The sequence below is a fragment of the Coregonus clupeaformis genome, chromosome 33 (assembly GCF_020615455.1).
Source record: "Coregonus clupeaformis isolate EN_2021a chromosome 33, ASM2061545v1, whole genome shotgun sequence".
NCBI classification, from domain to species: domain Eukaryota; kingdom Metazoa; phylum Chordata; class Actinopteri; order Salmoniformes; family Salmonidae; genus Coregonus; species Coregonus clupeaformis.
The window spans coordinates 22,812,182-22,837,120 of record NC_059224.1 but is presented as its reverse complement, the minus strand read 5'-3'; the positions used below and the strand labels follow the sequence as shown (position 1 = coordinate 22,837,120).

At 44.0% G+C, this 24,939-nt stretch overlaps 2 protein-coding genes across 2 annotated transcripts; one reads left to right on the top strand and one right to left on the bottom strand.

Moving 5' to 3' along the window:
* Window positions 1-11,216: 11,216 nt before the first annotated feature.
* On the top strand, window positions 11,217-24,663 carry parp1 (poly (ADP-ribose) polymerase 1). Its single transcript, XM_041860392.2, has 21 exons — window positions 11,217-11,445; window positions 12,428-12,590; window positions 12,914-13,029; window positions 13,258-13,472; window positions 15,788-15,872; window positions 16,047-16,163; window positions 16,320-16,496; window positions 17,058-17,214; window positions 17,505-17,645; window positions 17,792-18,031; window positions 18,181-18,382; window positions 18,626-18,821; window positions 19,031-19,159; window positions 19,291-19,497; window positions 19,998-20,126; window positions 20,231-20,329; window positions 20,691-20,843; window positions 21,091-21,218; window positions 21,315-21,376; window positions 21,508-21,622; window positions 23,632-24,663. The coding sequence occupies exons 1-21, from the start codon at window positions 11,323-11,325 to the stop codon at window positions 23,711-23,713; spliced, it is 3,036 nt and encodes a 1,011-aa protein (XP_041716326.1). The 5' UTR covers window positions 11,217-11,322; the 3' UTR covers window positions 23,714-24,663.
* Window positions 13,725-14,828, bottom strand: LOC121549239 (adenosine receptor A2a-like). The gene has a single exon (XM_041861093.2). The coding sequence runs from the start codon at window positions 14,826-14,828 to the stop codon at window positions 13,725-13,727; it is 1,104 nt and encodes a 367-aa protein (XP_041717027.1).
* Window positions 24,664-24,939: the final 276 nt, after the last annotated feature.

Below are 24,939 nucleotides of genomic sequence, written 5' to 3'. Positions count from 1 at the left end.
ATCGCCAGGCGGTAAGTTAGTTAATAGACCAATAACAAAGAAAGTTCCAAACCTCTCTGACAATATCAGCAGTGGTGTAAAGTACTTAAGTAAAAATATTATAAAGTACTACTTATGTAGTTTTTTGGGGGTATCTATACTTTTTTATATTTTGACAACTTTTACTTCACTACATTCCTAAAGAAAATGTACTTTTTACTCCATACATTTTCCCTGACACCCAAAAGTACTTGTTACATTTTGAATGCTTAGCAAGAAAGGAAAATGGTCCAATTCACGCACTTATCAATTGAACATCCATGTTGGATTGTGCCCCTGGCTATCTGTAAAATAACTAAAATTGTGCCATCTGGTTTGCTTAATATAAGGAATTTGAAATGATTTTTACTTTTGATACTTAAGTATATTTAAAACCAAATACTTAGACTTTTACTCAAGTAGTGCTTTACTGGGTGACTTTCACATTTACTTGAGTCATTTTCTATTAAGGTATCTTTACTTTTATGTATGACAATTGGGTACTTTTTCCACCACTGAATAACTAGTTTTCCTATCCCCACTCCCAGACAGTCCTAGCAAAATTGTTACTTGAGAAAAAGTTGAGCTAAAAACCTTTTTTTTTTAAAAACCATTTTAATGGAAAACGACTAAAGTAAGGTACTTGTAACACAGATGTGATTCAAGATTGATATAAAAATGGCTGCATTGGGCCTTTAAAACTGGAATACGTAGTGGTAAAAATGCCACATCTGTTTGCAAACAACAAAGACGTTACTTCAAACAATGAACACCGTTTTCTTCCACTTGGACATCGTTGCACATAATTGCATGCACGATAGAACAGGTGCAGCATGCTCCTCTGCCCCGTTTCAAAACCAAAACAAACCTGGGGCGACTAGTAGCGCTGTTTCATCTTATGTAGATATCAGCTTTAACATGTGTACCACAAGTACAAAAAAACGACAACTGTGATATGAACTTATCTGCAATCTAAATAGCATTGGCTTACTTGCACCACTCCACTCTACCGTTATGTTCATTGTCGCCCGGGATCGAGCACGCCATCGAGTTGAGCAGCAGCGAGCGCATGTGCATCACCCCGGTAACGCTGGGGTTTAAAGAAGCAAACATCGAGGACAAGGGAAGGAGGGAGGGGGGATGGTTTTAAGAGCACTAGAGGGTAAGGGGATAAAGGTAAGCCAGAGAGCCATAAAGTATGCATACAAGAGAGGGGGATGTGATGATGGTAGAGTGGGTGCAAGTAGGCCTATGCCATTTAGATAGACCTATACTATTTGCAGGTAGTTGATATCAATCAATTGTAGCATTGCACTTGTAACAAATGGCAGCTTGTCAAAGTATTAAACAGTACGGATCACAATGTGCTTTCATATTGTTTTCCCTCTGTGTCTCAGTATTCCCAGATGAGAGACGAGATGTTCAACTTCCATGAGAACAACAGCGCCCGCAACCTCCTCACCCTCACTGCCATCGCTATCAACTTCGGCCTGGCCTCCACCGACATGGTGAGTACCAGCCAGGTTTGGGGTCCATTTCATTTAAATTCCGTGTCTCTCTCCCCTCCCTCCCTCCCTCCCTCCCTCCGTCCCTCTCTTTTTCCCTCCCTCCCTTCCACTCTCTCTCTCTCTCCCCTCCCTCCCTCAGTCTCTCTCTCTCCCTCCCCCCGTTCCACTCTCCCTCCCTCCCTCTGACCTTCAGCATGGCAATTAACCCCACTGATGACCTCGATTAAGAGGGGTTGGGTTAAATGTGGAAGACACATTTCGGTTGAATGCATTCTGTTGTGCAACTGACTAGGTATCCCCCTTCCCTACACTAAATCAGTATTGGGTGTGATTTGGCTATGAGTTTCCATTACCAATTGAACACTTGGTTGATTTTATCACTCAAATTCTAATGTTTCTGTCTTTCTGTCTCTTCCTTTGTGTGTCACACACACACACAGGTCTCACTACCTCAGGAGGAAGGGCATCTCCATCCTCCTCATGACCATGTTTGTTGTTGCTGTGTTCTACAATGGAAGACAAGTACAGTAACACACAACAGTCCTTACCTTTTATTTCAGTAGCGCTCCCCGAGGCATCTTTATTGTGTTAAGCAGTTATGTAGTTGCAACTGATGTGTCCGTAACTAATTCAAGTTTATTGAGTCACCATCATCCCTCAGTAAAGGAAAGTCTATTTGTGATTGGCTGTTCCTTGTCATCCAGTGGGAGGCGACAGTGAGGCTGGACTTCCTATGGCGTCTGCAGGCTCAGCAGGAAGTGGAGGACATGAGGGAGATGCGGGAGCACAACGGGTATCTGCTGAACAACATCCTGCCATCGCACGTCGCAAGACACTTCCTGGAGAGGGGCAGGAACGACGAGGTACAGAAAACGCCATGACACTGTATAGGCTACTGAACCACATTTGGCATGGGTCCTCAGATCCTCAAAAAATTATACAGCTGCACCATCGAGAGCATCCTGACTGGTTGCATCACCGCCTGGTATGGCAACTGCTTGGCCTCCGACCGCAAGGCACTACAGAGGGTACTGCGTACGGCTCAGTACATCACTGGGGCCAAGCTTCCTGCCATCCAGGACCTCTATACCAGGCGGTGTCAGAGGAAGGCCCTCAAAATTGTCAAAGACTCCAGCCACCCTAGTCATAGACTGTTCTCTCTGCTACCGCACGGCAAGCGGTACCGGAGTGCCAAGTCTAGGTCCAAAAGACTTCTCAACAGCTTCTACCCCCAAGCCATAAGACTCCTGAACAGATAATCATGGCTACCCGGACTATTTGCACTGCCCCCCCACCCCATCTTTTTACGCTGCTGCTACTCTGTTAATTATTTATGCATAGTCACTTTAACTCTACCCACATGTACATATTACTTCAACTACCTCAACTAGCTGGTGCCCCCGCACATTGACTCTGCACCGGTACCCCCCTGTATATATAGCCTCCCTACTGTTATTTTATTTTACTTCTGCTCTTTTTTTCTCAACACTTTTTTGTTGTTTTATTCTACTTTTTTATTAAAAATAAATGCACTGTTGGTTAAGGGCTGTAAGTAAGCATTTCACTGTAATGTCTGCACCTGTTGTATTCGGCGCATTTGGCCAATAAAATTTTATTTTATTTGAATATCCTGATTCCAAAACAATCCCTTGCACATGTCCATTAGCCTGGTCCCAGATCTGTTTGTGTTGCCTTGTCAACTCCTATATATCACAGATCAGATGGGTTAAAGGAAATGCCTACTAAACAATCAAGTGCATATTAACTTCTCAATGTGTGTCCTCTCTCCCTTCTTCAGGAGCTGTACTCCCAGTCCTATGAGGAGGTGGGGGTGATGTTTGCCTCAGTCGCAGGGTTCACCGACTACTATGAGAAGAAGGAGATAAAACACGAGGGGGTCGACAGCCTCCGACTGCTCAACGAGATCATCACTGACTTTGACGAGGTGAGGGCGAGACGAGGAGGGGGTACGGCCCAGGCAGAGTTTTGCAATGTGTTGGAACACCAGATATTTTTTCTCACTTTCCATCCCAACAAATAAAAGTGGAACTGACAGCGTTTTAACTACTTTACAGATATGAAACAAACCGACAATTATAATATCAGACCAAAATATCAAATTCCTAGTTTACGCTACAGAAACTTTAAAAATGGGTTCTATTTTACTTCAAATTCCATGACGTACAGTAAGGCATTGTTGGAAGAATAGATGGATGCAGTTCAATGCATGATTAACATAATTCACCAATACATGTCTTGGTAGTCCAAAAAATATTGCTATCAGGTTGTAAATCACAGCTGGCCTGGTACATTGTTTGCTGCCTCCACCCATTTGAGTCAGTCATAATATTTAGCAAGCTAAAAACACAGAGCCTAACGTTAACTAGCTAGCTAGCTGCTGGAAGGAGGTCATGTCATTGGACGAGTGGGTGAGTGGACTACTTTTTCCCCTCATACAGTGAGGGAAAAAAGTATTTGATCCCCTGCTGATTTTGTACATTTGCCCACTGACAAAGACATGATCAGTCTATAATTTTAATGGTAGGTTTATTTGAACAGTGAGAAACAGAATAACAACAAAAAAATCCTGAAAAACGCATGTCAAAAATGTTATAAATTGATAAGCATTTTAATGAGGGAAATAAGTATTTGACCCCTCTGCAAAACATGACTTAGTACTTGGTGGCAAAACCCTTGTTAGCAATCACAGAGGTCAGACGTTTCTTGTAGTTGGCCACCAGGTTTGCGCACATCTCAGGAGGGATTTTGTTCCACTCCTCTTTGCAGATCTTCTCCAAGTCATTAAGGTTTCGAGGCTGACGTTTGGCAACTCGAACCTTCAGCTCCCTCCACAGATTTTCTATGGGATTAAGGTCTGGAGTCTGGCTAGGCAACTCCAAGACCTTAATGTGCTTCTTCTTGAGCCACTCCTTTGTTGCCTTGGCCGTGTGTTTTGGGTCATTGTCATGCTGGAATACCCATCCACGACCCATTTTCAGTGCCCTGGCTGAGAGAAGGAGGTTCTCACCCAAGATTTGACGGTACATGGCCCCGTCCATCGTCCCTTTGATGCGGTGAAGTTGTCCTGTCCCCTTAGCAGAAAAACACCCCCAAAGCATAATGTTTCCACCTCCATGTTTGACGGTGGGGATGGTGTTCTTGGGGTCATAGGCAGCATTCCTCCTCCTCCAAACATGGCGAGTTGAGTTGATGCCAAAGAGCTCGATTTTGGTCTCATCTGACCACAACACTTTCACCCAGTTCTCCTCTGAATCATTCAGATGTTCATTGGCAAACTTCAGACTGCCCTGTATATGTGCTTTCTTAAGCAGGTGGACCTTGCGGGCGCTGCAGGATTTCAGTCCTTCACGGCGTAGTGTGTTACCAATTGTTTTCTTGGTGACTATGGTCCCAGCTGCCTTGAGATCAGTGACAAGATCCTCCCGTGTAGTTCTGGACTGATTCCTCACCGTTCTCATGATCATTGCAACTCCACGAGGTGAGATCTTGCATGGAGCCCCAGGCCGAGGGAGATTGACAGTTATTTTGTGTTTCTTCCATTTGTGAATAATCGCACCAACTGTTGTCACCTTCTCACCAAGCTGCTTGGCGATGGTCTTGTAGCACATTCCAGCCTTGTGTAGGTCTACAATCTTGTCCCTAATATCCTTGGAGAGCTCTTTGGTCTTGGCCATGGTGGAGAGTTTGGAATCTGATTGATTGATTGCTTCTGTGGACAGGTGTCTTTTATACAGGTAACAATCTGAGATTAGTAGCACTCCCTTTAAGAGTATGCTCCTAATCTCAGCTCGTTACCTGTATAAAAGACACCTGGGAGCCAGAAATCTTTCTGATTGAGAGGGGGTCAAATACTTATTCCCTCATTAAAATGCAAATCAATTTATAACATTTTTGACATGCGTTTTTCTGAATTTTTTGTTGTTATTATGTCTCTCATTGTTCAAATAAACCTACCATTAAAATTATAGACTGATCATTTCTTTGTCAGTGGGCAAACATACAAAATCAGCAGAGGATCAAATACTTTTTTCCCTCACTGTATTATGACGGCCCAACATTTTTGAGAGGGTTTATCTGCTCTTTTCTCGTTAGAGTTTAGCTCATCTCGCTCTGGCTAACATTAGTTGTTGATCTAGGGAGAGATAGCCTACCTGTTCATGGTTGTTTGATCAATAGGACTGTAAAGTTCCCAAATGTAAGAGGACTCCTGTGGTATTTACATATTTGCAGAAATCCATTCAGGTGTATTTGTGGCTTTTGGTGAATGCTTTCTAATGGTCTAAAGTTGCTACTGTCTGTAAACACACAGTCCAGTTCAAAGTCAATGATGGCTGGCCCGTGTGGCAAATGGCTTATTTGCATATAGGCCTACTGAAGCTCTGATTGTCTATGGCGCACCGGTCTGTCTGTCTAGAGTCCGGTCCTGGACAAGACTGACATGTTGTTATTATTAGGTTTTATTTACTGCAGTGTCTATTATTTGTCCAAACGCATGGCCGCTTTCCCACTATATATTGCTATAGAATTTTCACAAATGCCTTACTCATTCCCAAACATTTTATGAAAACGTGAAAATGACCATATCTAAGTGCTCGCTTGTCAGAAAATGTTTTTTAAAAAGCCGTCATATTCTTCAGGGAGGTGTATATGAACAGATTTGTATCTAGTCAAGTCCTAGTTTTTTGTTAAGTCAAAAAAACTTTTCTGAGGTGAGCTTCCTCACTGTCTTTCTATCATTCTCACTCACTTTGACTTTTCCGTCTTTCTTTCCCTCCCTACTCCTTCTCTCTCTTCACACTAGCTGTTGGAGGAGTTCTATTTTCATGACATTGAGAAGATCAAGACCATCGGCAGCTGTTACATGGCAGCATCTGGCTTATCTCCAGACAGACAGGTACTGCAACATCCTTTAGTCATCTGGGTACCAAACCAAACATACATTTTTGGATGTGTGATCATAACTCTTCAAAGAGGGGTTGCCTCAGGGAAAGTAGAGAGGGGACTTACCGAAAAATTTATTTTCCTTATTGCTGTCCTCTTGTTCTTTCTGTCCTGTGTTTCTCCCGAACCTCCCTCCCTCCCTCACACACACACACACACACACACACACGCACATTCAAAGTCGCAGTCCCATGAACGTGTGAATGGGTGGCACCACCTGAGTGAGCTGGTCCTGTTTGCCTTGGCCATGCAGGAGACCCTGAGAGAGATCAACAAAAACTCTCACAACAGCTTCCAGCTCCGTGTGGGTAAGAGACAACAACAGAGACTATACACAGAGAGACTATGCTCAGACAGACCTACGCAGAAATATGGGCCTAAACTACATGTTTTATGATGCTCAATAATGATCAATCAGATGGTTGTTCTCTCTGTTTGAGATGATACAGTAGATCAGTCAAGATGGCATTCTCTCTCACACAATAGCCAGCTAGCACTAACATTCTGAGAACCATATGCTTCTTAGAGCTTGGTGAGAGCGTGGTTGTCCTATGGTTATTTTTGCATACAACCTTCCCACAACTTTCTGGGAATGGTGCAGGATAGTTGTTTAGCTTTGGAATATTCTCATCACATTTAAGGAAGTGTCACGCCCTGGCTCTGGGGACTCTTTAATGTTGAGCCAGGGTGTGTAGTGTCTATGTTGTATTTTCTATGTTTCGTTCTAGTTCTAGTTTTCTATGTTGGCCAGGGTGGTTCCCAATCAGAGGCAGCTGATTCTCGTTGTCTCTGATTGGGAACCATACTTAGGCAGCCGGTTGGCACTAGTTTATTGTGGGATCTTGTTCCGTAAGGTTTGTGTTGGTGTATTAACCTAGGACTTCACGTATCATTTTGTTATTTGTGTAAAGTACTCATTAAAAGATGTACGCATATCACGCTGCGCCTTGGTCTGCCTCTTGTAGCGATCGTGACAGGAAGTTGACAAAAAAAATGTATTTTCTTGGTATTTCATTACTTTATAACAGAACGTTTCCTAAAAGTTTCAAACATAGTTACATTTTATTTCAATTTTGGTAATGTTCTAAGAACGTTCTTCAACTGATTTGACATTGACTATGTTCTCAAATAGTTCAGTGAACGTAAAGAAACAATGTTCTTCTGTGGGAATTTCACTACTTCAGCATAACGTTTCCTACAGGTTTCCTCATGGTTCTATTTAAAGTCATGTTCTCATTGTTCCAAGAAAAAGAAAACGTTCCATTAAACCTACAATAGAACTTCAGTAACGTTCAGAGAACGTTCTAAGAATGTTATTGAAAAACATATACATTCCGTCAACAAAACTTTCTCTATCCTCTATGTTGTCAAGTGTGTTCAGGTGTATTGTCCACGACCACTAATTGGCCACTGCTGATCTTAATGAGTGCTTGTTTCCTTTGAAATTTACATTTTAGTCATTTAGCAGACGCTCTTATCCAGAGCGACTTACAGTTAGTGAGTGCATACATTTTTCATACTGGCCCCCCGTGGGAATCGAACCCACAACCCTGGCGTTGCAAGCACCATGCTCTACCAACTGAGCTACAGGAGGGCCTAAATTGGTTTTTAAATGAACAGCTTTGTATGCGTAAAAAAACATGGTATGCTAGTTCCATCCTGATGGGGCAGTGGACTAATTCCATGGCTAGACAACAGAAGGTTATTGGTTCAAATCTCACTGATGCCGTGTCATAATAAAACATTTGTGTGATTACTGTCTAAGGAATGAATTTCCATGTGTCCTATCTGTGCTTGTAGTTCAAGAAAGTTAACACAAAATAAGCTAACAGTGTTATTAAAAGTTAAGGCAGTTACTCAAAAAAATGAGTGTTCAGAGTGTTAATAAAACCTCTGAGGAAAGTTTTGAAGGAACCAGAGTAAAATGTTCCCAGAACCTCCCTGCAACCTAAAAAATAATAATCCCAGAACAGGCTAAATTGTCACTTCTGTTCTCAGAACATAAAAAAAAAAAAACGTTCAGTTTTACCAGTCAGGAAACATATGGCTTCATTCCCAGAAGCAATAGGAAACCAAAAACGTATGTTCGCACAACTTCCAAATAATAAAATGTGCTAGTGGGGTACTGTAGTGATGATGATTACATTTTTCCTGGGTTCATATATTTATTTTTCCACAATTTATACTGAAAGGTTTATACAGTAGTTCAATGTTTATGCTAACAAAAAAATAGTGATGAAAATGAATATAGACTTACTTTTCCTTTTAGAGATTATCATGCTGTTGTTTTTTAAGTGGTGTGCACCTGCAGGAGAGAATAATATGGAGAATAGTAGAGGAGAAAGTACCCCTGACATTGGTGCTTTGTACCCCAGAAATACGAATAGGTGTGGTCAAGTAGTTATATCTCACTGTTTATACTAACTGTACTGTCTTTACTACTGAGTTTCCTTTGTACTTTTTTGCAGCAGAAACACTGTGCCCAGTTTCCCATTTCTACAGATCATGATTCCTTCTGGCTGTTTTAGGGTGGGGAGAAGGGTGCAGTATGCAGCATCTTAGTGCATTTCTGGCCACAGAAATGTTCTGTTTCTGCCCCATTTCAGCACATTCAGCAATGTCCTGAAGAGCCCAGATCAATTTCATTTTAATGAAAAGGGAAACACTTTCCTTTAGGAGCTACTCAATGACCAACCAGCAACAGCCTTTTATATTATAGCTCTTATGTTATTTGTTCCTGTTGATAGTGAATATTCTAGTCTGTGTTTTATATTGTTTTTATGATTTACACTTCAGTGTTTGTTGTGTGTGTGTGTGTGTTGATATAATGTAATAATATGTTTCTGACAGTTTATCAACTGTTGATTAAGCCAATAAATGTTTGCTAAGGAATATTTCACTGTCTAATTTAGAATATTCACATCAAATAAAATTGTATTGGCCACATGCGCCGAATACAACAGGTGCAGACATTACAGTGAAATGCTTACTTACAGCCCTTAACCAACAGTGCATTTATTTTTTTTATAAAAAAGTAAAATAAAACAACAACAAAAAAGTGTTGAAAAGAAGAGCAGAAGTAAAATAAAATAACAGTAGGGAGGCTATATATACAGGGGGGTACCGGTGCAGAGTCAATGTGCGGGGGCACCGGCTAGTTGAGGTAGTTGAAGTAATATGTACATGTGGGTAGAGTTAAAGTGACTATGCATAAATAATTAACAGAGTAGCAGCAGTGTAAAAAGATGGGGTGGGGGGGCAGTGCAAATAGTCCAGGTAGCCATGATTAGCTGTTCAGGAGACTTATGGCTTGGGGGTAGAAGCTGTTGAGAAGTCTTTTGGACCTAGACTTGGCACTCCGGTACCGCTTGCCGTGCGGTAGCAGAGAGAACAGTCTATGACTAGGGTGGCTGGAGTCTTTGACAATTTTGAGGGCCTTCCTCAGACACTGCCTGGTATAGAGGTCCTGGATGGCAGGATGCTTGGCCCCAGTGATGTACTGGGCCATACGCACTACCCTCTGTAGTGCCTTGCGGTCGGAGGCCGAGCAGTTGCCCTACCAGGCGGTGATGCAACCAGTCAGGATGCTCTCGATGGTGCAGCTGTAGAATTTTTTGAGGATCTGAGGACCCATGCCAAATCTTTTCAGTCTCCTGAGGGGGAATAGGCTTTGTCGTGCCCTCTCCACGACTGTCTTGGTGTGTTTGGACCATGATAGTTTGTTGGTAATACAGACTCAGTCAGGGACATGTTGAAAATGTCAGTGAAGACACTTGCCAGTTGGTCAGCACATGCTCGGAGTACACGTCCTGGTAATCCGTCAGACATGCCAATTATTACCAGATTTTTTTGTTATACTATCTTGACTTGTTCAATATTTTGGTGGCCGCCTCTGATGATCCAGATGAGATATTGGTGAAGTGGCAAATTAAGTCTAGTGGCATCTAGTGGCAAATAAAGTTTCTATAGTCTGCCAAAACCATTCAGTACAAACATAAACATAATTTAAAGCTAGAGTCCTTATTGAAACAATAACAAAGCACGCCCCGCCTCTGTTTTGGTAACAATCCGAGCGCTGGGCCTGGAGAAATGTAACCACTCTCAAATTCATAGACCGAGCTGTGGATAATAGTTTTAACCATGTTTTGAGGCTATAAAGTGTTTGTTTACATTTACATTGTTTACAAACGTTGGAGTATAACAAGCTTATATTTTGGGTTCTGATGGGGAACTGCTGCGTTCATAACCAAGTGGGAATTTACCACATAGGACTGGGGAAAATCCACTTCAACGGCCCTCCAAATGGTACTTACGAGTGGGAAACTATCATCCTGAACTCCCTCTTCTCCCACATGCTGCCCTCTGACATCACGTCACCTACTATCGAAAGTACCTCGATTACAGTCTTTCCAGCAGTAAAATGCAACAACAAAGCATTATTTATAAAAAGCTATCATTAATGTTTTTTTAAACGCTTTTAGTCGGAACAATTCTTCAACCAATAAGATTTTAGCTAGCTTTCTTCAACAATCAATCGGTATTTATATCCTTAATTTATAGGTCAAAAAAATTGATATTTAAGATAAAACCTAAAATTACAAGTACTATCATTAATAAAATGTTAATCGTTTGAAATAAAAATGTTTTTTGAGCGTTGGTTATCTTACTCTGTGTTTGACTTTCTCTGTCTTTTAGAACTTCTTCCTCGATTGCTCTTGTCTGCGTAACTGCGCGGGTACTCTGCACGCGGGCTGCAACTACATTGTAGTGGCTACACCAAGGCAAGTTAGATTTACAGTCAATCAATCTCGTTTTGCGTCTAAACTCAACAAAAATGGCAGATGCACAAGAGGACAAGCTTTACAAAGCTGAATATGCCAAAAGTGGACGTGCTTCGTGCAAGAAATGCAAGGAAAACATTGCAAAGGATTCGCTGCGGATGGCTATCATGGTGCAGGTAACGTAGCTAGAGCGTCTTGTTCTTTCCGAGAACTGCGGAAGAGTGGACAATCTCAGAATCACTAAGAATCACTTTTATACGGTTATGTTGTTGATTCTGCACGAAAAAGCCCATTATTGATATGTTGTGGATTTCCTTTACGAATACAGCATGTTTGTGTTGTGTTGATAGAACTCATTCGCGTTTAAATGGCTTCTGAAGGCTTGAGTGAGAAAGGGCTTTGATACCTTCGCACCAGTAGCGCATTCCTTTTTCAATTATATGACTCGGGCATACATAGATGTGGTAATTGGGATGCAGGCCGTGGGGAATAGAAGGAAGCCGAATTGTCGCACGATAAACAAATCTGATCTAACAAAGTGGATATTCGTAAAATTCGTCATGATTGATGTATTGTATCAGGCCCACAATGTGGTTACTAATGTCCGATTAGGAAATATTTGGCGCTCTTACTGTTGAAAATCGTTTTGAATTGTCATCCAAGATCCAACTCGGAATTCCATGCTGGGAACTCGGTGCATCTTTCTAGAACTCCGACTTTCCGACCAGATTATCACTGACATCATGATTTGACTTCGTTTTTTCCGAGTTCCTAGTTGTCTTGAATGCACCATATGTCACCATGACCCATTTCCAAATTAGCTCGGGGAAAACTTTAGCTACAGCGCTGAGTGCAGCCTAATACATTATTATTTGTGTTAATGACTGTTTAGGTACCTGTAATCTATACAATTTCTGAGACTTGTGTGAATTTTGCCAAGAATGTCACATGAACCAATGTTTATACTTCACAAGCGTAATAAGTGACGTAGCTTGCTAGATAAGATGGCAAGTGTGGCTGCTGGTGACCACCGTTTTTTGTCACCCTGAGTCATATGAGCCTAAAACCTGGACTATATATGTACAGTGTAGTTGTGATTCCACCAGATGTGTGATTACTTAACCCACCCTGACCCTTCCATTATTTTATTTTCCCCAGTCACCCATGTTTGACGGTAAGGTGCCCCACTGGCACCACTTCTCCTGCTTCTGGCTGCGGGCGGCCGCCCAGTCTCCTGCAGACATCGCTGGATTCTCTGACCTGCGATGGGAGGACCAGGAGAAGGTCAAGAAGGCCATCGAGACTGGGGGAGCCACAGGAGGTCAGCCTTTAATAATAATAATAATAATATGCCATTTAGCAGACGCTTTTATTCAAAGCGACTTACAGTCATGCGTGCATAAATTATTATTTTTTGTGTATGGGTGGTCCCGGGGATCGAACCCACTACCTTAGCGTTACAAGCGCCGTGCTCTACCAGCTGAGCTACAGAGGACCATTAACTTTTAATCATTAACTTTTCTCCCAGCGTGGAGTCATCTGTGTACCCCTTTGATGTCATTGAAATGAGACTCCCAAAAATGTCATGATCATTGACTGGAGGTCAGAGTTCAAATAACACATTGGCTTCCCTCTTTCTCACAGGAAAAGGTGATGTGAAGGGTGGGGCCAAAGGAGAGAAGACTCTGAATGACTTTGCTGTGGAGTATGCCAAGTCCAACCGCAGCACATGTAAAGGGTGTGAGCAGAAAATTGAAAAGGTGAGGAGTCATTATTTAGATCTGTTTATTTTTTACATAGAGATGATCTGATATACACATGGCTATAAAATGAAGTTACAGTACACCTATTCCTCAACATCTGTTCAATGTAAAAAAAGGTTTTAGAATAAAGAGATTATCAATGTCCATAAATACTTGAATAGGTACCCGACATAACCCAAATATACACTATCATAACAGCCCTGACACCTCTCGTCTGTGCTCCAGGACCAGATCCGTGTATCTAAGAAGACGATTGACCCAGAGAAGCCCCAGCTGGGGTTGATAGACCGCTGGTACCACACGGCCTGCTTCGTGGGCCGCAGGGAGGAGCTGGTCTTCAAACAAGAGTACAGCGCCGCCCAGCTCAAAGGCTTTAACACACTCAGGGTGGAGGACAAGGAGGAGCTTAAGAGAAGGCTGCCCACCATCAAATCTGAAGGGTGAGGCTGTCTAATGAAGTAAATAAAGTAGTCTGGTGTAAATAAAATAGTCTGGCATCTACAAACTTTAACTTTACTGGAATGTACGTAGTGGTGTATTAACGTTAGTCAGGAGAGGTGTCCCTGATATTATAGCTGTTCTGTTTATTGTAAAAGACAGTTCTTTGGGCATAACGACCACCAAATGGTACATAATCCTCACCAGTAGAAAGTTAAGGAGTGGCGAGTCATACAGTACCAACGGGACTCCGGTCAGGTCCTGTGGGTGGTGGTCCCCCCGCCATCGCCCCCCTCTTCCCCGTCCCCCAGAGCTCTACAGCAGAGGAAGATGGCCTTAAAGGTGTTCCGGAAGGTCTTCATCTTGTATGCGTACAGGAAGGGGTTAACGGCGGAGTTGGCGTGTGATAGGATAATGGCGGTGAGGAGGAGCTCCAGAGGCATGGGGCAGCCGGGGCAGAGCAGCAGGAAACAGTTGATGACGTGCAGCGGTATCCAGCAGGCAGTGAAGAGGAAGAGGACGAGGAACAGCGACGTGGCCGTCTTCATCTCCCTCTTCATGCTGGCCGACCGGGCCGCCTGCCCCTCCACACCCCCCACGCCGCCCCCGCGCTCTGCTGCGATGCGCCGTACCTGCCGCTTGACTGTCACAAAGATCTTGGCATAGATGAGGAACATGACCACCAGGGGCACCAGCACGCAGGCAAAGAAGTTGAAGTAGACCATGTAGGTCATGTCCACCACAAACACGAAGAAGCAGTAGCCCGATTCGGGCGGTGTTTTGTGCCAGCCCATGAGGGGCACCAGGCCAATTAGGAAAGCCAGCACCCAGGTCACCAGGATAACTAGGATAGCGTTGCGTGGGGTCATGAGTGTGTGGTAATGGAAGGGCAGGAAGATTGCCACGTAGCGCTCCACTGCTACAGCTAGCAGGCTGAAGATGGAGCTCTGGGTTAGCATGATGAGCACACTGAGCATCAGCAGGCACAGGTAGAGGTTGTGGCGGGGCACGCCAACGCCAGTGAGGATGGCGCAGGGGATGGCCAATGCACCCACGCAGATGTCGGCTACAGCCAGCGACACTAGGAAGTAGTTGGTGACAGTACGTAGCTTCCTGTTGAGGCCAACAGCAGCACACACCAGCAGGTTACCCACGGTGGAGAGGGTTGCTATGACGAGTTCAGCCACCATGTACACTACGTTGGGGGACACCACCAGGTCAGGCGGAGGAGGGGTGGAAGAGAGGAAGGAGGAGGAGGTCCAGAGGGGTTGAAGGTATGGGGGGAAGGGAGGGAAGGTTGAATTGTCGAAAGGAAGGGCGGTTGAGAGATTCAGTGATGCTGTGATGTTCTCTGTCATTTTCCTGAAATTGAGAAAAAGGGAAGTCATACTTGCATACTGTAACATTGTGAAAATGGACTTAAAGTGGTTCTGATTTTAATTATTCCTTTAATTATTGATTTGCATAAAATGCAGTTTTGGTGAAGAAACGGCTACTTACCAAATGGTAGCTATTCAGAATAATGATACACAAAACGAAGAAGGTCCGTCTTGTTCTGTGCCTGTCTCTCTAATGAAGAGCAGTGTTCGTCAGGAGGACTCATGAGAAAGGGAATGCATCAGTATTGATCTGCTGCCATCTCTAGAAAGTACCACCTCTCGCCCAAACACCGCTACTGCTATAACCACACACAGTCTGAGTGTGTGCACAAGGGAGAGATGTGTCGTTTTTATAGATTCTATCTGAGAAGGGGCTGGATGTTTTTTGGTGATTGTTTCCTGTCCTGTGAGTAAGGTGGTGACCACTATGGGACGGACAATGTGTTTAAGGGGCTGTGATTGCAAGGTGTGTTTAGAGGGACAGGAGAGGCCTCTGGGAAGCTGATTAATTTCCCTCCTGAAGGGGAAATGGTGACCAGAGGGAAGGGGAGAGGGTGACGGGGTGACATCCTAATCACCCACAGAGTCACAGGGACGTGTAGTAACTTGAATCATCTCCCGAGTCAGGGTGATGTGCGTCTCCACCGGTGGCAGGACACTAATGAATCTCCCTGATTAATGAAGGTGTCAGGCTTGTTTTGACTAACCTTGGATAAGGCTCTGCTCCCAACGGGCCTCATTTACAAAGTTAATGGGGAAGTCAGTGCCTGTCAAGTTCCTTCAGGAAGTTTTCAACAGCAAAACTTTCTCTTGAAGGATGAATTACAGAATGGTGTTGTGATTTGAAATGTTACTTGTAAATGTTTTACTTGGTGGATAAATTGGTTCCTGCATAGAGAATGTAAACGACTAATTTATCTTCCCTGTTTTTCCCTCAGAAAGAGAAAGACTGACGAGGTAGATGGAGAGGGGGCGTCAAAGAAGAAGAAGAAGGAGGATAAGAAAGTGGAGCTGCAGATGAAGGTTCACTCCCGAAAATGGCAGAAATGCCTTTACATTAATATTTCTTTACTTCATCAAATGAGTAACATAATGTCATTGTTGTCATTTTGTATGTGTGTATACAACTATATGCCCATATGTTTTGCTAGTGATGTTTTCCAAACCCCCTCTGTCTGTGTGGTTGTGTGTGTACAGGAGCAGTGCCAGCTGATCTGGGACATCAAGGACAAGCTGAGGCAGTTCTGTTCCACCAATGACATGAAGGAGCTGCTCATCGCCAACGGACAGGAAGTGCCCTCTGGAGAGTCCAATGTAAGGAGGCTCACTATGTGTCTGTCTGTCTCAGTAGCTGTCTTTCTCTATATCTGTCAGTTTCTGTGTCTCGTTTAACTGTGTAAAAGTGTGTGTTTTGTGTGTCTGGGTGATGGGTCAAACAGCCAGTCAAATAGTATGTTGTTTGATTGACAGGTGGTGGACAGCCTAGGAGACTGCATGGCCTTTGGCGCTCTGAAGCCCTGCGAGGAGTGCAAGGGTCAGCTGGTGTTCAAGAGCGACGCCTACTACTGCACTGGAGACCTCTCCGCCTGGACCAAGTGTGTGTTCAAGACCCAGCTGCCCAACCGCAAGGACTGGGTCACCCCCAAGGTAGGCCCCCTTCTTTGGTGTCAGAGTGTCTGTAGAGCTTGATGTTCATCTTCGCTGCTGCTACTCGCTGTTTATTATCTGTGCATAGTCACTTTACCCCTACCTACATGTACATATTACCTGGACCCCCACACATTGACTCGGTACCGGTACCCCCTGTTTATAGCCTTGTTATTGTTATTTTATTGTGTTTCTTTTTTTTACTGTAGTTTTATTTAGTCAATATTTTCTCAACTCTTATTTCTTAACTGCATTGTTGGTTAAGGGCTTGTAAGTAAGCGTTTCACGGTAAGGTCTACACCCGTTGTATTAGGCGCGTGTGACAAATAATATTTGATTTATCTGGGTTGTGTTCATTAGGGTTAAACAAAGCAAAAGGTTTTGCAACAGAAAACCGAAACAGGCATTTCTTGTTGGACAAGTTCAGATAGTACCTGCTTCTTTTGGAATGTTTTCTTCTGTGTCGTGCCTAATGAAATCGACAAAGAGCTCAGATATAACTCACTATGCTCTTGTGAATGCCAAACGCTAACATCTCCTCCTAATCTATTCCCCCCCCAGGAGTTCCATGAGCTTCCCTTCTTGAAGAAGTTCAAGTTTAAGCGACAGGACCGGGTGTTCCCCAAGGTGGCCCCCGCCCCTCCCCCAGCCTCCTCTGCAGCCATCCCCAGTGCCTCCAGTGCTCCCAGTAGACCCATCCCAGAGGGAGCCCCTGCAGGTAAGCAGAAACCAGTAGGACAATGTGGTGTAGTGGGACAACTTGTTGGAATGACTTGAGTCGTTAGATCTTCTCATTGCGCTGAAGAATCTGGTCGAAATGGAGAAGCCCCTTTTTTGAGTAAAAGAATACTAATTTCACTCTATATTTTTACTTCTCTATTCTACAGTGAGTCTTGTTCCAAAGTACGATGCTAGAATATGACCTGCCCCATTCATAGTATTGGAATGGCCATTCTACTCATTCTAATTCTTTCTATATGGGTTCCTCTCCCCTCTCCTCCCATGTAGACAAGCCTTTGACAGGGATGAAGTTGCTGACTGTGGGCAAGCTGAGACAGAACAAGGACGAGCTGAAGACTGCCGTGGAGGAGCTGGGCGGGAAGATCACCGGCACAGCCAATAAGGCTACTCTCTGCCTCAGCACCAAGAGTGAGTAGCTAATCAATCAGAGGGGGTCGTTGGATTCACCTTTTGCTCACCCTTACAGTAACAAATAACACATATTTTCAGAAGGATAGATTGGATTTCTTTGTATTCCCTAGTTCGACATCTTTGCTGTGCTCTTTTTCTCGCAGAGGAGGTGGAGAAGATGAGTAAGAAGATGGAGGAGGCAGAGGAGGCGGGCGTGCGCGTGGTCTCCGAGGACTTCCTCACTGACATCAAGTCCTCGGGCAAGGCCCTGCAGGAGCTGGTTTCCCTGCACGCCATCTCCCCCTGGGGGGCCGAGATCAAACTAGAGACCCAGGCTCAGGCAGCGGCCTCCAGGTCTGGAGCCGTGGCTGGCAAGAGCACCAGGAGGGTGAAGGAGGAGGAAGGTACAGAATCGGATGTAGCATTGATGAGTAACTTAACTGACTGTTATGGTAGAGTATTTCGTTTTTACAGGCTGCTATGCTAGAGAGTATGGCAGTTGGGTCAATTTCACTTTTGCAGTTGTAACACAATCTCATTTCTGCTTTTTCAGGTGTTAGCAAGGCCAGTAAGAAGATGAAGCTTACTGTGAAAGGAGGGGCAGCAGTGGACCCAGACTCAGGTCTAGAGAACAGTGCTCATGTCCTGGATCAGAACGGCAAGATCTTCAGTGCTACGCTAGGTCTGGTGGACATCGTCAGGGGAACCAACTCCTACTACAAACTACAGCTGCTGGAGGACGATGTGCATAAACGGTTAGTCTATCCTTCGGGTATAAGGATCCTGAAAGGGTGCCACTTTCTCTCTTCCTCTCTCCCTCTCTCTTTATCCTCCCCATTCACCACTCCTCTTCCCCTGGCTACTCTCTCTACTTTCCCTGTATTTCTCTTCTTCTTTCTCCCTTACTTCTGTCCTGTCCCCATTCCTGCTCATCTCACCCTTCTCTCTTTCCTCTCCCTCTGTCTCTCCTTACCTCTGTCTTTCTCCTCTGTGTGTAGGTACTGGGTGTTCCGCTCCTGGGGCAGAGTGGGCACCACCATTGGGGGCAATAAGCTGGATAAGTTCCATGATAAGAACTCTGCCATGGACAACTTCCTGGGTGTGTATGAAGAGAAGACCGGCAACGCCTGGGGCTCTTCCCACTTCACCAAGTACCCCAACAGGTTCTACCCTCTGGAGATCGACTACGGACAGGTACAGCTAGAACACACAGACGCACACACTGCTCAAGCTATGAAATCAGCTACAAGGACTGTTTGTGTTCATATTTAAGAAACCTGTTGTGCATTTGACTTGACAGGCCTACTTTTAATTGAGAATTGTATACTGTGGACTTCACCGGTTGGTCCTGATTGGCCCATCCTGTCTCTGTCCCATATCTGATTGGTTGTTTTCCCCACCAGGATGAGGAGGCGGTGAAGAGGCTGACAGCCAGTGCTGGCACAAACTCTCTGCTGGCCAAGCCTGTCCAGGAACTCATCAGGACCATCTTTGACGTGGAGAGCATGAAGAAGGCCATGGTGGAGTTTGAGGTGGGTACTGAGTTAGTGCAGAGTGTGTTGGTTTTTCTCAATGTGTATTTTTGTCAAAATCTGACCCACATTTCCCCCTCTTATTTCTCTTCATTGAGAATGAGTCATTCATCTTTTGTCTTTCCTGTCAGATTGACCTTCAGAAGATGCCCCTGGGGAAGCTGAGTAAGAGGCAGATCCAGAGTGCCTATGCCCTCCTCAGTGAGGTTCAGCAGGCTGTATCGGACAGTTCCTCAGAGTCCCACATTCTGGACCTGTCCAACCGCTTCTATACCCTCATACCTCACGACTTTGGCATGAAGAAACCACCACTGCTCAGCAACCTGGACTACATTCAGGTGAGGGCACCTGTGTTCTGTCTCTCACGCTCATCCTCTCAATCAATCAATCAAATGTATTTATAAAGCTCTTTTTTACATCAGCAGATGTCACAAAGTTCTATACAGAAACTGAGCCTAAAACACCAGAGAGCAAGCAATGCAGATGTAGACGCACGGTGGCTAGGAAAAACTCCCTAGAAAGGCAGGAACCTAGGAAGAAACCTAGAGGAACCAGGCTCTGAGGGGTGGCCAGTCCTCTTCTGGCTGTGCCGGGTGGAGATTATAAGTGCATGGCCATTAAGGCCAGAAGTTCTGGCCTTAATGGCTCTCTCCCATAAGCAAGAGAACTGGAATTGAGACTTGAGTGTTACTATTGTCAGAACTCCAGCTCTAAGTGTACACAGTCAGTCAATTCTCCTGAGGTACTTGAACCAAAGGAGTCTAGTTTAGTTTATTTCTAAACTCTTCAGTAAGTGATGGTAGAAGTTTTTAACCCTTTGTGTCCCACTACCGTCCAGGCTAAGGTCCAGATGTTGGACAACCTGCTGGACATTGAGGTGGCCTACAGTCTGCTGAAAGGAGGGGCTGAGGATAACAAGAAGGACCCTATCGACATCAACTACGAGAAACTCAAAACCAAGATTGAGGTACAGGAGGGCCTGGTGGTTTTCCAGTGCAACTCTCTATTGTAAATACAGTGCTCTAAAAGTTATGAACTATGAATGTGTTGTATTTGTCATCCACCTTGCAGGTTGTTGACAAGACCACAGAGGAGGCAGAGATCATTCTGAAATACGTCAAGAACACACACGCTGCTACACACAACACCTACACACTGGAAGTTGAGGAGGTAAGATTTTCGTGAGAAAAGCACACATATGCATTCATGCTACACACATCACAACTGCTGCTACCAGACTCTTATTATGACTGCTAAATACTGCACAATTTAAATACTTGCCCCCAAATCCCACCTTCCCAAAAACACATGTAAATATTGGACTATAAATTGTGCCTTCCTGTATTATACTTATGCTAAAATGTTTATTCTATTCTACTGAGACATTTTACTCTTCGTATTCTTATCTTTTAATATTTCTTACTGTTGTATTGTTGAGAAGGAACCTGCAAGTAAGCATTTCTTTGGACTGTGTATACCATGTGTATCCCTTACGACTAATTTCTGTGGTGTCTCGCTTCCGCCCTCTCAGATCTTCAAGATCGTTAGGGAGGGAGAGTACCAGAGGTACCGCCCATTCCAGGATCTGCCCAATCGCCAGCTTCTGTGGCACGGTTCTCGTGCCACCAACTACGCTGGTATCCTATCTCAGGGTCTGCGCATCGCCCCTCCTGAAGCCCCCGTGGTGAGTGTCCACCTCATACTACAGCACCAGCTAATGCTTGGGATGCATAGTAGAAGTTCCTCCTTTGTTTTTTATTATAGCTGGTCAACATGGGAATATTTTTAGTACTTGTTGACATGGTCTTGTATGTATTATTTTGTATGCAGTCCATATTTATCATTATATGGCAAAAGCTCCGGTTCAAATTCAGCTTTACTACGTTGTGACATTTGAAAAACGCTCACGATGTTGTCTTGATACATTCCAGACGGGTTACATGTTTGGCAAAGGTGTGTACTTTGCAGACATGGTGTCCAAGTCGGCCAACTACTGCCACACATCCCAGTCTGACCCTACTGGCCTACTTCTACTGGGAGAGGTCGCCCTGGGAAACATGTGAGTGACAGCTCATGTTCTTAGAATCCTTTTAATATTCCATATTCTCTTCAATGTTAACTATCGTTATTGATATTTGTTAATTTTTTGGTATAGGCATGAACTGAAGACTGCCTCGCACATCACAAAACTACCCAAGGGTAAACACAGCGTGAAAGGTAAGGCGATTTTAGATCATATTTAAATAATTGAAAAGGCCGTATGCAATCATGCAATATTTAGACACATTTATATTATAGTAACTTACTTGGCACTTAACTCATTCTTTTCTTCCTTCTCTCCCTGTTAGGTTTGGGTCGAAACGCCCCAGATCCTAGTGCCACTGTCACTTTAGACGGGGTGCAAGTGCCTCTGGGAAAAGGAACCAACACCAACATCGACGACACAAGTCTGCTGTACAATGAGTATCCTTTTCTCCCTCTGAGGGCCTGGGCCTGTCTTCTGAATCCCTCTGAGGGCCTGGGCCTGTCTTCTGAATCCCTCTGAGGGCCTGGGCCTGTCTTCTGAATCCCTCTGAGGGCCTGGGCCTGTCTTCTGAATCCCTCTGAGGGCCTGGGCCTGTCTTCTGAATCTGAGTCTTATACTTTTGCCCATTTTCATCCAAGTGGGTTTGTGCACTGCCTTTTCAATAGAATTTAAAACCATCTCTACTACATTGTTATTACACATGTACGAGGTTGAGAGATAGATACAGTGAGGGGAAAAAAGTATTTGATCCCCTGCTGATTTTGTACGTTTGCCCACTGACAAAGACATGATCAGTCTATAATTTTAATGGTAGGTTTATTTGAACAGTGACAGACAGAATAACAACAAAAAAATCCAGAAAATCGCATGTCAAAAATGTTATAAATTGATTTGCATTTTAATGAGGGAAATAAGTATTTGACCCCTCTGCAAAACATGACTTAGTACTTGGTGGCAAAACCCTTGTTGGCAATCACAGAGGTCAGACGTTTCTTGTAGTTGGCCACCAGGTTTGCACACATCTCAGGAGGTATTTTGTCCCACTCCTCTTTGCAGATCTTCTCCAAGTCATTAAGGTTTCGAGGCTGACATTTGGCAACAGCTCCCTCCACAGGTTTTCTATGGGATTAAGGTCTGGAGACTGGCTAGGCCACTCCAGGACCTTAATGTGCTTCTTCTTGAGCCACTCCTTTGTTGCCTTGGCCGTGTGTTTTGGGTCATTGTCATGCTGGAATACCCATCCACGACCCATTTTCAATGCCCTGGCTGAGGGAAGGAGGTTCTCACCCAAGATTTGATGGTACATGGCCCCGTCCATCGTCCCTTTGATGCGGTGAAGTTGTCCTGTCCCCTTAGCAGAAAAACACCCCCAAAGCATAATGTTTCCACCTCCATGTTTGACGGTGGGGATGGTGTTCTTGGGGTCATAGGCAGCATTCCTCCTCCTCCAAACACGGCGAGTTGAGTTGATGGCAAAGAGCTCGATTTTGGTCTCATCTGACCACAACACTTTCACCCAGTTCTCCTCTGAATCATTCAGATGTTCATTGGCAAACTTCAGACGGGCCTGTATATGTGCTTTCTTGAGCAGGGGGACCTTGCGGGCGCTGCAGGATTTCAGTCCTTCACGGCGTAGTGTGTTACCAATTGTTTTCTTGGTGACTATGGTCCCAGCTGCCTTGAGATCATTGACAAGATCCTCCCGTGTAGTTCTGGGCTGATTCCTCACCGTTCTCATGATCATTGCATCTCTACGAGGTGAGATCTTGCATGGAGCCCCAGGCCAAGAGAGATTGACAGGTCTTTTGTGTTACTTCCATTTGCGAATAATGGCACCAACTGTTGTCACCTTCTCACCAAGCTGCTTGGCGATGGTCTTGTAGCCCATTCCAGCCTTGTGTAGGTCTACAATCTTGTCCCTGACATCCTTTGGTCTTGGCCATGGTGGAGAGTTTTTGGAATCTGATTGATTGCTTCTGTGGACAGGTGTATTTTATACAGGTAACAAGCTGAGATTAGGAGCACTCCCTTTAAGAGTGTGCTCCTAATCTCAGCTTGTTACCTGTATAAAAGACACCTGGGAGCCAGAAATCTTTCTGATTGAGAGGGGGTGAAATACTTATTTCCCTCATTAAAATGCAAATCAATTTATAAAATGTTTGACATGCGTTTTTCTGGATTTTTTTGTTGTTATTCTGTCTCTCACTGTTCAAATAAACCTACCATTAAAATTATAGACTGATCATTTCTTTGTCAGTGGGCAAACGTACAAAATCAACAGGGGATCAAATACTTTTTTCCCTCACTGTACGTATCCTGTTATCAAGACAAGAGTTCACAACCCTTTGTTGTATTTCTGCTTTAGGAATGTATCTTGCATCGAATATTATGCCATGCCCCCACACTGTTCCCTAGTCCCTATTTCCCTTAACCTCGCCTCCTCCAGATACATTGTGTATGACGTGGCACAGGTGAACCTAAAGTACCTGCTGAAGATCAAGTTCAACTACCAGATGTCCCTGTGGTGAAGAGGGTTGTAATTGACCACCACCGGCTCTCCAGAAAGATCCAGCTGACCACCCACCGCTTCCAGCCCCCACCCCACAACAAAGGAAATGTTTTTCCCCAGAGTGAAGCCCTTCCCATCCTAATAACATTGTTCTGTTTACATTCGGTAGTTTAAAATCCTAGCCACTATACACATGGCTTATTGCAATAGCGGATAGCCTTAAATAGGATAGATGTATTGGCTTTGTTTTATGCACCTTAGTACCGGTTTCAGACGATACTAGGTTGGTATTGGTTTCTAAGACTGTGGATCATGAGGTCAGAGTTCACCCAATCAGGAATGCAGAATTGAGGCACCTGTGGAAATAGATGGTCATTGAAAGACAAGAAAAGCAATAATATAACCACTGGTCTATACATTTGTTTTTGTTTCTTTACTTGTGTACCCATAGTCCTAGGTAGTATTTGAGGTAAAAGCAATGCTCTGTTTTATATATATATATTACTCTTTAAAAACGGCAATTTTGCATCTATGGTCAGTTTCAAGGGTTTCAACGGTTTCAACGGGTGTAATGAGATGTTTCCCAATGAGTCATTTCTCTTCGTCCAGTCCAGTCCATTCCGGACAAAAGGTATTGGTTGGTAAATATGCACACCCTGTGAACACATACAAACCATGGCTGACACTTAACTAGAACTTACTAGTAATAGAACTGTTAAGATAAATACTTTGTAGACTGTTCATAAGGAGTCAATACTAAGTTTGACCTGTATAATATGCTTTGTTTTTTTTCAGTCTCTATCTGTCTTTGTCAAGGTTGATTCCGTAAAAACAAGGTTTGTGCTGACAGCATTTAGACCACGTATTCTGTAAAATAAATGTTTGACTTGGAGTGTTGAGAGATGGTTGGTTTTGTTCTATCCAGGGTATTTTTTCCACCACTCAGAATAAAGCATTTTGTTAATCTTACCTTCTTACAAGTGGCCGCTTTGAACTCCTGTATTTCCATTGTCTAAATTACAAATATAGTTTGTTTCCACCCCCATTATTTGCAGATAATGACGATAAGTCTGAGGAAATGTATTTCCCTTGTGCAGGGCCAACCCATCAGATGGCATTCTTGTCATTACTTACTTTATGATGTCTGGAGAATTCATGTTGGGACCTAATTTGTCATAAAACACACCCCCAGTTGTCCCACTTACTTCATTTGGGTGTGTCCTCTAAGCCCTGTGTGACATAAGG

Coding starts and splice junctions, on each gene's coding strand:
- parp1 (XM_041860392.2), top strand. CDS start 11,323: ATGGCAGATGCACAAGAGGACAAGCTTTACAAAGCTGAATATGCCAAA. Junction 17,646..17,791: donor TCTCTGCCTCAGCACCAAGA/GTGAGTAGCTAA, acceptor TTTTTCTCGCAG/AGGAGGTGGAGAAGATGAGT. Junction 19,160..19,290: donor AGGCCATGGTGGAGTTTGAG/GTGGGTACTGAG, acceptor CTTTCCTGTCAG/ATTGACCTTCAGAAGATGCC.
- LOC121549239 (XM_041861093.2), bottom strand. CDS start 14,828: ATGACAGAGAACATCACAGCATCACTGAATCTCTCAACCGCCCTTCCT.